The sequence below is a fragment of the Micromys minutus genome (assembly GCF_963924665.1).
Source record: "Micromys minutus genome assembly, chromosome: 2".
NCBI classification, from domain to species: Eukaryota; Metazoa; Chordata; class Mammalia; order Rodentia; family Muridae; genus Micromys; species Micromys minutus.
This window is the reverse complement of record NC_137971.1, coordinates 65,366,308-65,378,314: the sequence shown is the minus strand read 5'-3', so window position 1 is coordinate 65,378,314 and position 12,007 is coordinate 65,366,308. Positions and strand designations below refer to the sequence as shown.

At 47.0% G+C, this 12,007-nt stretch overlaps 1 protein-coding gene across 1 annotated transcript; it reads right to left on the bottom strand.

Moving 5' to 3' along the window:
• Positions 1-300: 300 nt before the first annotated feature.
• Positions 301-5,799, bottom strand: MMP21 (matrix metallopeptidase 21; the record flags this gene model as incomplete). Its single annotated transcript, XM_080911123.1, has 7 exons — positions 301-600; positions 778-950; positions 1,536-1,793; positions 2,676-2,817; positions 3,079-3,218; positions 4,183-4,714; positions 5,638-5,799. 7 exons carry the CDS (start codon positions 5,797-5,799, stop codon positions 301-303), a joined length of 1,707 nt encoding a protein of 568 aa, XP_080767249.1.
• Positions 5,800-12,007: the final 6,208 nt, after the last annotated feature.

Here is a 12,007-nt window from a genome sequence, read left to right as displayed (position 1 = left end):
ATTTCTGTACCACACACAATGGTGGGACCCCTGGTGGCACTATTGGGACTGAATGGAGTTCATGAGGCATCAAAGAAAAGATGGAGATTACCGTCTGTAAATTTTTTGATATTTCTAAAAGAAGCTTTGCCCAGCAACCGATCTTTAAACCTATTTTTAAAGTTCAAGTGATGCTTTCTTGATTAGCTTAGGAAGCAGTATTTTCTTTAGCTACTAAGAATGTGGTTTGTTTTTTTTTTTTTGCAAAGAAGGCTGATACCTTCTCTTAAAGCAGTTCCTAAGTTCTAGTCTTGATTTTCTTCACATGTTCAGTGTAGAGGTATGAACATCACAAACATCAAACCACTTCTCTGAAATAGGTTGTTTTGGAAATAAGCCATTCAGAGGAAGCTGAGAGTTTTGCTGTTTGTCCTTGTCACTAACTACTTTCCAATATGAGTTGCCTTTGAAAAAGAAGATGGAGTTGTGTGCATAGGAGTAGTATGCTGAGTCAAGGTTTCTGAGTGGATGGTTTTGAGGCATTATTGCTGGAAATACTTGGCTCATCTTCTTTGGATAAGAATTAAGTACTTGGTTTCGGTTGACATCAAATGCAAACACCTGCAAAGTAAAGCAGAGTGACATGTTGCTGAGGATTGTTGACTGTTGACAGTCTCACTTTGCACTGTATTCTGTAAACATGGTGTCTGAATGTTTCCATCTGATGGTCTGCCTTCTTGTAGTTCTGAAGTGATGAGGATTTCTTTTAACTAAGAAGTTGGATGCCATGATACTTACTAGAGACTCCTTGAAGAAGTAAATTAACTGCTGCCTTCGCTCATAGAAAGCAGTGTCCAGGGGGCTGGGGATGCCGGGGAAGCCTTCTGAAATCAGTTTGGGGTAGCTTCTTCCTTGTTCATCTTCTGTGTGTGCCTGGTCATTCTCACTGTCATATCTCCAGTATTGGTTTCCTGAGAGTCAACCCAAAACTGTCAGTGTGGTTTATTAATCCCAGACTATAAGAAGTGTGGTATGGGCTGGAGATGTAGCCCAGCACTTCTAAACTCCACCCAAGTGAGCCTTTGCCCACCATCCTGTGAGAGCCTGGCATGCCACTTTGCTCTCTGTCACTCCAAAGGGCAGCTGCCAATAGGTCCTAAGTCTGCCCTGCATGGTTCTCTCCCATAATTTCAGAGAAACCGGACTTTCTGCTCAGGTCTCCCATGGCTACTCAGTTTGCCCTGCCCATCATTGCTGTGTTAGAAGGCTAGTTGCCTCTCACAGTGCAAGCCCACGAACACCGTGGAGTGTCTTGGGTCTTAATCTATAGACCGTTCCTTACCATGTAGAGGCACCTAACAAAGTTTATTCATTTGGTGACTACTGAGCCTTCCCAAGATGAGAGGATACAGCCCAGCCTGTGCCTACAGTCTGCCTAATCAAACAGAAAAGCCAGTGGTTCCCGGTACAGTACAATGGATTCCTTGGTAAGTGCTGGAAATATCCTAAGTACAAGTTCAGGAAAAGAAAGGGAGCCACACCTGAAGCACTGTTACCTTTAAAAAAATACCGCTCGTCTCTTCCCCATGACCAGACATGGACGAAGGCATCTATGCTTTGCATGGGAATTCCACGCCAGCCAGTGAGGATTTGGAGGGGGTCCCCGTAGCGAGTCCTGTTGTTGCGGTTTTCATAGAGCCAGTACCAGCTGTTGCGGAAGAAGTAGGTGTTGAACCTCACCCTCACCTCACCATATTGGTTCCTCTCCTTGCGAATCCAGTCAAACACTGTATCAAACGATCCCTCACATGAACCTGGGTAGAGGGGGAAAAAATGCAGCCACTTGTCACTGTAGGCATCAGCATTCATAATTGTCCAGAATGGAGGTACCACATGGCCACATTTCCTGTTGGAATGCCTTAAATCGAAGCAGCACAGAGGACTGAGCAGTAGGCTGAATCTTAGGAAGCTGCTCCCAGGGTTCCCAGAGGCAGTCTGGATGCACGTCTGTGACCACACTAAGTGCAGCTGACTCACGCCTCTCCGTAGTCGTATCTGGTTTCATGAGAGGAAAGACATTTGGTTCTGGGCACACACAAAGAGCCATGTTTCTCCCAGAGGATGACAGTGTGGCTGAAACAGGCTTTGGCTGTCAAGAGTGGGAGTACGGGATGGGATGTGAGGGTCTAGGAATGGACGTGCTTTCTTCCCCTGTCAGCTACTGAAAGACTGGGCTTTTAATTATATGTATGTGTGTGTGTGTGCCCACAGGGGCCAGGCGTGTTGGGTCCCCTGGAGCTGCAATTCCAGGTGACTATGAGCCACTAGATGTGGGTACTGGAAATTAAACCTCTGGAAGGCGCTCTTAACTGCCAAGCCATTTCTCCGCCCCACTAGTGGCTCTGCATTCAGAGAACTGTGATGCTAAGGCATGGAGAGCCCTGGGTATCTAAAAGTAATGATGTCCTCTGTCCTCACCAGTGTGGAAGGAGGGGAAGAGAAGGCACAAAAAGGATTGTTGCTCTTCTGTGGGCCTGTGTGGTTTTTCTAGCATTGTAAAAGCCTGCAGACTTTGAGGGCAGCTCTTCAGCCTTGCAGCCTGTTTGGGGATCAGCCTCCTACTGAGCATAGCAGAGCCTGCTGGCTTTAATCTCCCCAGTACCCTCTGGGCCGGGCCTGCCCTGGACCCATCTTACCATACAGTCTTTGAATTGCTTTTCTGTCTGACCAGTCCAACTCAAATGCAGGTTCCTGGGGAATGTAGTTTGGTTGCATTATGGATCCCACCCTGTAGATGTGAGGCAGTCCAAGGACATGGCCAATTTCATGGACAGCTACCTAGGAGGGGAGCACAAACCACAGATATAGGACCAAACTTGAGTCTTTGATGTTGCTGGGTTCAATCACTGAGTTAAAGAGGCCTGGCCTGTGCCCTGTGCAGAGTTGGGCTTGCTTAGGAGAGAAACTACTAGGGAACCTCCACCAGAGATTTGCTGAACTTTATTTCCGGAAGGATGTGCACACACCAAGGAAAAGCAGTGTTTCTGAACCTGGGCTGGTGCGCTTTGCCTTCCTAGCAGAGCAGCTGGAGCCTCTTACTTTGAGAAGGCTGATGCCTGTGTCACTGGAGAGAGGAGTGAAGTGCTCGTCGTCATCAAAGTGGATCTCACCCAGGCGCCAGGCATGTGCAAACTCCTGTCCACTCCCGTCAAACACCCGTGAACAGCCCAGGTGCCGGCCTGGTGTGGGGAGGGAGTGGGTAGCAGTGAATGAAGGTGTCCATCTTGAGTCCCTCTCTAACTGTAAGACTTTGACTTTCTGGAGCTAGTGCAGATTAGACCCTGTGGAAGCCGACTGATCTGCCTGGTGTCTGAACTATGAGGCTATAAAGACTAGAAATGAGCAGGACCTGTTGGTGAATGTCTAATCCCAGCACTCAGGAAGCAGAGGCCTGCAGATCTCAGCTCTAGGCCAACCTGATCTACAGAGGGAGTTCCAGGATAGACAGAGCTATCTAGATAAAAGACTAGAAACATATAAATGCTAACTGCACTCCTGCTCACTCCCCCACACACCCCAGTGTGTGTGTGTGTGTGTGTGTGTGTGAGAGAGAGAGAGAGAGAGAGAGAGAGAGAGAGAGAGAGAGTGAGAGAGTGTGTATGTGTGTGAGTGTGTATGATGCTAGTGCTGATGGAGGAGATAACATTGGAGCTGGGTCCCCTTGTTGCTTTTATGACAAACCATGTTTTATGTCCCCTAAAATTAGGAAATTAACCTGTGAGAGCAGCAAGGTGGATGGGAGAACCTGCAGTCACAGACGGGCTGTGGAAGACAGGTTATTTGTCTGCTCTGTCAACAAGGAGGGAGTGGTGGGTTTATAAAAGGTCTTCTCACAGGTCAGTACACTGTACCTGCTGCATCTCTGTGTGACCAGAAGGGCTGGTGTTGTGCTCCAGGTATGTGAACCCCAACAGCTAAGAATCCACAGAGAGTAAGACCCCCGCCCTTATCCCCTTAAGGTGTTCTCTCTAAAGAAGCCCAGCCGGTAGGAATTGGAACCACGCCACCCCGGGCAACAAGGCAGTCTAGCTGTGACTGGCCCAGGTTGCCCTAAGCATAATGCTGGGCATTGGCCTTGGTGGAGGAATCAGAGGGTGCCTACAAGGTAGGCAGGAAGGGATCCCCAGTCTGCACCCCTCTTACCTCTCCCAAAACCCAACTTAATGTCCACCATGGTGCCAGGGGCAGTGAGGTCCTCCCTGAAGGCCAGTGGTGTCACCTCACTCCACATCCTGAAGGCCAGTCTAAAGATGTATCTCTGCTCATCCCCAGAGAGTTGGCTGCTGTAGGCATCTCCCACTAGCCTCCAGGTCAATGTCTTCTTGGAGAAGGCCCTGATGGCCCTAGTGTCTGAGGTATCCTCCTGTGGCCCGCCTGGCTTGGGCAGCAGCATTTGAAGAAAGCGCTTTTGTCGGACCTTTGGCAGGAGACCTAGAGGGGTTGGCCCGGCTAGTGGGGTTGGCAGGGCCGCTGGAGGGGGCAGCCGTGTGTCAGGGACGCCGCAGCGTGGCTTATTCATAGCTGCCAGTGTAGGTGAGTCTAGTTTCCCGCTGGCTGGCAGTCTGTTTGCCTTCTGGAATCTACGCACAGCTTGAGCCAAGGTGAAGCCTACAGGGACTCCTGCTGACTCCTTTGGGCTAGGCACCTCTGACCAGCCATATTTCAGTAGAAAGTTCTGTGGGAAAGAGAAGCCCTAAATTCATAAAGTTGCCCCTTGCTGGGACTTTTTTCATGCTTTGATGGTTGGGGAAAGGCAAGAGGTACACAGAGGGAAGCTAGAGAGTAAAGGACTTTATCCAGGGTCTACTGGAATAAACCAGATACCAGAGTATCCTGGGTGCCACATGGGCCTGTGTGGGGGCAGAATTGAAGCCAGCCTGTGGTGGGATTAGAGAAAAGAGGCCATGCCAGAGGTCAAGGCTGAAGGTGGATATACACTGTGTGGGCTGGTGGGCCTCTAGCATGCAGGAGCAGGGAAGGCAGTAGTAGGTAGGGGTGTTCTTGGCATCAAAGCAAACTTTGGCCCAGCATAGCTTCTCACTGCCCTCCACATTAGGGGTACCCTGGAGCTAAGAGTTTAGGGGAAATCTTGATCATCTGTCTGCTTGAGAGTAAGTTCCAGACTTCAGAGCAATGACTGGAGAAAGGGAACCCTGGTCTACTTGTGGCAGTGGATGGCACTCAGTAGCACTTTGCAGGGATCCTTGCTGGGGCTGTCCTTTTCCTATATACCCAGGCTAGCAGGAGACCAACCAAGGGATGCCACCAGCACAGTGCCTTAGAATCCTACAGTACCACATGCTCACTTTCAAATGTCTGCTGACATTTAAAGCTGCCCTCTGCAAACTTGATCTTGCCTAGACACCGATGCTTCTAGGGTTAACGTCAGATGGAGCTAGGTACAACTCAGTGGTAGAGGTCGCCTGGTGTACACAAGGCTCCAGGTTTTGTAGCCAGCTCCACAAAGATGGCACCAGGTTAGGCAGACTCTGCCTCTGCACAACTATCCTTCCATGTTATGCTCTGGCCTCTACATGTGTGTGTGTGTAATGTATACTGCATGTGTCTGCAAATGCTGCTGCTCTGTGCAACTCTTACCTGAGCAGCACGGAGGTCAGCAATGGGCTTGGCCCGGCTCAGGGGAGATGGCTCCAGGTCTGAACGGTCCCGGCTGTGGAAGAGCCTCTCAGGCTGGGTGGGCTGGGGTGCAACTAGCCAGCAGAGCAGCAGCGTCAGACGAAAGACAGAGGCAGTAAGCATGGCTTCACTGGGACACTGGTCCTCCTACTTTGTTGTGTCCCTGCCTCCCCTCCTAAGGAGCAGGGCATGGTGGGGCCCTTTTATAAGCAAGCAAGCATTTTGTCATCCAGCTCTGAAGTGTGCCTGGTAGGAAGCTGCTTCTGAGGCCCAGGTGAGCTGCCTTTGAAGACCCCGGGGCTACTTTTCTCAGGGGTGTGACAATTCTTCCTTCAGTCCTGGGTCACAGTACTTCTGAGTGGTGAACCTGTGGAATGTTTTCCTGTGTTGACTTTAGTGGTTGAGTTTGCTTCTAAATGAACTGGGTGTGTCCACCTGTGCTGCTGCAAAGGCAGAGCCTACCCTGACAACATGCCTTTCAGGACCCAGACTATGGCCTTAAAACCTTCATAACTTTCAATGTGATTTAACTCTCCTTTTTTTCTGGGTGGTCTGGACTTAGGGCATATTCATTTGTTTCTCAGACTTTAGTTTCAGTCTTTTGTTTGTTTGTTTGGTTAGGTTTTTTTTTTTTTTTTTCTCTTCTCTTACTTGTGATTTTCCTTTATAAAAAAAGAACGTCTGGGTAGGCAAGATAGCTCAGTAGATAAAGGCACTTACTGCCAAATCGGATAATCTAGATTCAATCCCTTATCCCACATATTCGGAGAGAACCAATTTTTGCAAGTTGCTCTCTGATCTCCACGAGCCTACTCGCTGCCCAAATACATAATAAAAAATGTAATTTAAAAATTAGAATGTCTATTTGGCATATAGCAAAGCAAATTTTAGAACCAGTACAAAAAAAAAGAGTTTTCCTGTGGTGGGCAGTTCTATGCTGAATTTTCTTGCAGACACAAGCATATGTCTGTAAAGTGTATGTACGTTGTACATGTTTCACAACTCCATAGAGAGCCCTGGGTATCTGAGTGTTTTCGAATACAGCCACATATTATGGAGTCCCAATCTGTGGTCAAGTGAGTCTATGTGAGGGTAAACTCGAGCTACGAAGGCCTGTCACATACTACACAGGCTGAAGGAGTGAAAGGAGGCAGCCCTCGGTCCCTGGAGTCTAGAGCTAAGCCTGGAATCTCATGGTCCCCATCTGCACCCAAGCCTGGCCTTACCCAGCTCAGGGCCCCGCTGTGACCAGTGCCATTCGCCAGCAGAGATGGAAGACCATACATGAGGCATTTATAGACTAAAGGTAACATTTGTAAATGCCCTCCCCACCAACCCCGAGGACCCTCCCGCTCTGCTGCCGGTCAGTGGGCTTGTCTCTTCTTCTTCAGCCTCCCCCCTAGGAGCAGTGGCACCCCCTTTCCACCCTGTCTCTTCCACTTCCTTTCAAACTGCCTCAGCTGGTTCCTCTCTCGTCCATCTTCCCTGCACCTACCATGGTGAGTCCAGCATCCAGTCACTCTTGCTCCTCACTGTCAACTGTTCAGTCTTTTCTAGAGCCCCGGAACAGTCACTTCTGAAAACCCTGCCATTCTCTGGCCCATTTTCTTTTGAAGAGGACAGTCCTGTCCTTTCACTAGTAGAGACCCGTTCCTCATTCTGCTATAAGGTGATCAGCAGCAGAGAAGGTTCACGGGTGATTCCTGCACTGTGTGCATGTGTGATCACTGGAGATCCATGACAACGGCCTCCAGATGTCGTGGGTCAGTCAGAGAAAGATAAATGACAGCCTTGCTAGCAGCAGGGAGATCCAGTTTCTGTGGACTGATTGTCAAAGAGCCATCAAAAGCCTATTTATTGATTATTAAACAGAAGTTGTGGTTTTTTTTTTTTTTTTTTTTTGATGAAACAAGTTCCTCATCTGAAAGCCCCTCATCTAATCTATACATATCCTGAAGGAAAACGTCACTCCCCTGCAGCGTTAGTCCTTACAGTGCACTGTTTGCAGTGCTCAATAATGCAAGACACTCAGGTGTGCAGGGACCATTTACAGCCAAAGTTGTGCAAGGCTTTAAGCTCCTTCAGGAAGAAACAACTCTATAGATAACAAACAGAAACAAACATGTTTTTCTACCAGGATTTTTTCAAGGTCAAAGTACTTCGAGAAAACAACCATTCATACTAATGTCTACCTTAGATACAGTGAAAACCAACTCTTTCATCTAATGTTTACCCTAGATATATTCATTTTATTGGGTTTCCTGCTATATCCAGCCTCGAAAGCAATGGAAGGAAAGAAACAAAATAGAGGGCTGGAGAGATGGCTCGAGAGTCAAGAGCACCAACTGCTCCTAACTTCTAACCTGGGTTCGATTCTCAGCACCTACATAGCAGCTCACAGCTGTTTTTAACTCCAGCTCCAGGGGATCTGACGCCTTCACACAGACAGACATGTAGGCAAAACACCAATGCGCATGACATAAAAATTGTTTTCCCCAAGGTTTCTCTGTGTAGCCTTGGCTGTCCTTGAACTTACTCTAGCTCAGACTGGCCTATGAACTCAGAGATCTGCTTGCCTCTACATCCCAAGTGCTGGAATTAAAGGCATGTACCACCACAGACAGGCAAATAAATTATTTTACAATTGAAATCTGTTCACTGAGTTTTCTGAGAGGAAACTTGGTCCTGGGGCACAGTATTCCATCAAACAACTTTTTCTTTTTTAGGGGAGAATTTTAATTTACATAATTTAAAGGTTTTGTTCCTCACTGCTTTTTGTCAGCCGAAAGTACAGGCATGAAGTGAATTTTTCTAGGATGAGTGTGTCCACATGTACATTATGTGTTTGGTGTGTGTGCAAAGATCAGGGGGCAACTCTGTGGGTATCACTCCTCTGTCAGTTTTAAGTGTTTCAAGAATCAAACTCAGGTTGCCAGGTTTGCATGACAAGGGCCTTTACTCATTGAGCCGTTCGCTGGTCTAAAAGTAGACTGTTAAGGCCACTGCTGACCCAGCAGCCTGTGCATGGGGCTCCTTTCCCACTGCACTTCGGCTCTACAGTGGTACAAGCTCCCTGTTTCTTGCATGGTGGAATGGTGCTGTAATCTGAGATAGCATCTGGCGGAAGGGAGCATCCAGTCAGTGCAGGGAGCACTGGGTTAGTGCAGCTGCTGTCCTGCACATCTGACAGCAGTTTCGGGACACCAGAGCAGCTGAATGCCAGGGTGCTGCCAGCGTCCTTAGCACAGACTGTCATACTTGTTCTTCCTCAAGAACAGGCGCCCTCCACAGAAAAGAGTTCCTTGGGAATGGGCGGGGGAGTATTTGAAAGTTAACTGTAAATATGTTTTTTTGGAGAGAGAGAGAGAGAGAGAGAGAGAGAGAGAGAGAGAGAGAGAGAGAGAGAGAGTGTCAGGGTGTGAAGAGGGGTGGGAAGGAGCTTGTGTGCACAGACATAGCCTGGAGAAGCCAGGAAATTTAAACACATACCCTACCTCTTTGATGAAATGAAGTGCTTAGCTGCTCTTCCTGGAAGGCCAGGAATGATGTAGGTTTACAACTTGGTGATCCTTTGTTGTCTGATGAGACAGACCCCATCTGTATCTCCCACAATTTATGTTTTTACCTATCCCAGACCCCTTCCTCTAAAACGTGAGCATTGCTTTTAGGCCATAAACCCCAAGTCACTTGTGCTTTACAACAGCCTAAGTGACATTCATGTGATCTTAGGGTCAGGCCAGTCTTGTGCTGTGCTTAAATATGGTTGAAGTCAAATGATCAGTGCCAGACTCTAGAAGTCCTGGTCTAGCACCGGTTACAACAGAACCAGGCTGAGCCTTCTTAGCTCACCCTGATTGTTTTCTTCATGCCTGCTGTAAAGCCTGCGAGGGACTCACTGTGACTCTCAAATCACAAAGTCGACGATGGGATCTCAGATCTCATGCAAAACCACCACAGCACCTTTGCCTCTGCACCACTGTCCATGTATGAAGCTCTCTGTTCTTACGTGGGCCTGACACTCACATCCCTGAAAGCTCTTCCCCTCCCCATTAGTGGTATCACTTTATGGCCAGCAGCAGTGACCAAACATGTTTAAGAATAAGGTAGGAAGCCAGAAACCACATGTCCCCATTCCCTTGCAGGGCACATCTCACTGACTTGAGGGCCCCCTATTAGGCCTCCTCTCCCTCTCTCTCTCCTCCCACTTTGGATTTTTGAGACAGGGTTTCTCTGTGTGACCCTGGCTGTCCTGGAACTTGTTTTGTACTCCAGGCTGGCCAACTCACAGAGATCTACCTGCCTCTGCCTCTCAAGTGTTGAGATTAAAGGCTTGTACCATTGCCACCCAGCTTTTATATCTTCTTTTTAAGATTTATTTATTGTGTATACAGCATTCTGCCTGCATGTATGCCTACAGGCCAGAGGAGGGCACCAGATCCCACTACAAATGGTTATGAACCACCATGTAGTTGCTGGCAATTGAACTCAGGACCTCTGGAAGAGAAGCCAGTGCTCTTAGCTTCTGAGCCATCTCTCCAGCCCAGCTTCCATCTCTTTTAAAGTTTATTTTCTTCTAAAAACTATGTGTATATGTCTCCTTGGAGAGGGAGTTGGGTTTCCTGGAGCTGTAGTTACAGGTAGTTGTGAATTGCTTGACATAGATGCTGGGAATTGAACTCGGTCCTCTGAAAGAGCAGAACAAGCTCATAACCATCTGGCTTATAGACTTAAAAACAAACTTTAACATTTATTTATTTATTCATTTATTTATATCGCCACACCATGTGTTGGGCTCAGAGGACGACCAGTGGGGGTCAGTTCTCCCCTTCCACCATGTGGATTCCAGACACTGAATTTAGTTATAAAGTTGGCATCATCAAGGCCTTTGTGCCACTGGGGCTCTAGCAACTTGCCAGCCCTATGCCCAGCCTCTTAAAGAATCTGTGAACATCTGGGGATTAAGAATCTAACATATCAAACTTTAGAGACATAGTCCAAACCATGCCCAGACCATAGCACCAAACCACAGCATTAGACCCTTCCTCTACTGTGGGAATAATGTGAGGTGGCTCAGGGATTTCAGAGTTGCTCTGAGGATCAGATCACATGCATAAAGCTTACTGCATCAGGGCTGGGCATGGTGTGCACTTAAGAGAAGATGCCTTCCAACCTGGCCTTCCATGAAGACAGCTGCATGAATTCACAGCCATCTTCCCTACAAGTTTTCTTAACACAGCTCAATCCAGTTCAGGATTGCCTAGTAGTTCTGTTAATCTGGATACTGTCCCTGTGCCCTCTGGTAAGTCTGGCTAGGGGCTTACCTATCTTGTTGATTTTTTTCAAAGAACCAGCTCCTGGTTTTGTTGATTTTTTTGTATAGTTCTTTTTGTTTCTACTTGGTTGATTTTTAACCCTGAGTTTGATTATTTCCTGCCTTCTACTCCTCTTGGGTGTATTTGATTCTTTCTGTTCTAGACCTTTCAGGTGTGCTGTCAAGCTGCTAGTGTATGCTCTCTCCAGTTTCTTTTTGGAGGTGCTCACGGCTGTCAGTTTTCCTTTTAGCACTGCTTTCATTGTGTCCATAAGGTTGGGTATGCTGTGCTTTCATTTTCATTACATTCTAAAGCCTTTAATTTATTTCTTCATTGACAAAGTTATCAATGAGTGAAGCTTCTGTGTGTATGTGGCCTATTTTTATTGTTATTAAAGACCAGCCTTAATCCATGGTGATCTGATAGAATGCATGGGATTATTTCAATCTTCTTGTATCTGTTGAGACCTGTTTTGTGACAAATTATATGGCCAATTTTGGAGAAGGTACTATGAGGTGCTGAGTAGAAGGTATATTCTTTTGGTTTAGGATGAAATGTCTGGTAAATCCATTTGGTTCATAACTTCTGTTAGTTTCATTGTGTCTCTGGTCAGGTTCTAATTCCATGATCTGTCCATTGAAGAGAGTAGGGTGTTGAAGTCTCCTACTATTGTGTGTGGAGCAATGTATGCTTTGAGCGTTAGTAAAGATTTTTTTTTATGAATGTGGGTGCCCTTGCATTTGGAGCATAGATGTTCAGAATTTAGAGTTCATCTTGGTAGATTTTTCCTTTGATGAGAATGAAGTGCCCTTCCTTATCTTTTTTTTTTTTTTGATAACTTTTGGTTGAAAGTCAATTTTATTTCATATTAGAATGGCTACTTCATCTTGTTTCCTGGAACCATTTGCTTGGAACTTTTTCCAGACTTTAACTCTGAGGTAGTGTCAGTCCTTGTCACTGAGGTGTGCTTTCTGTATGCAGCAAAATGCTAGATCCTGTTTACATGTCAGGTCTGTTAG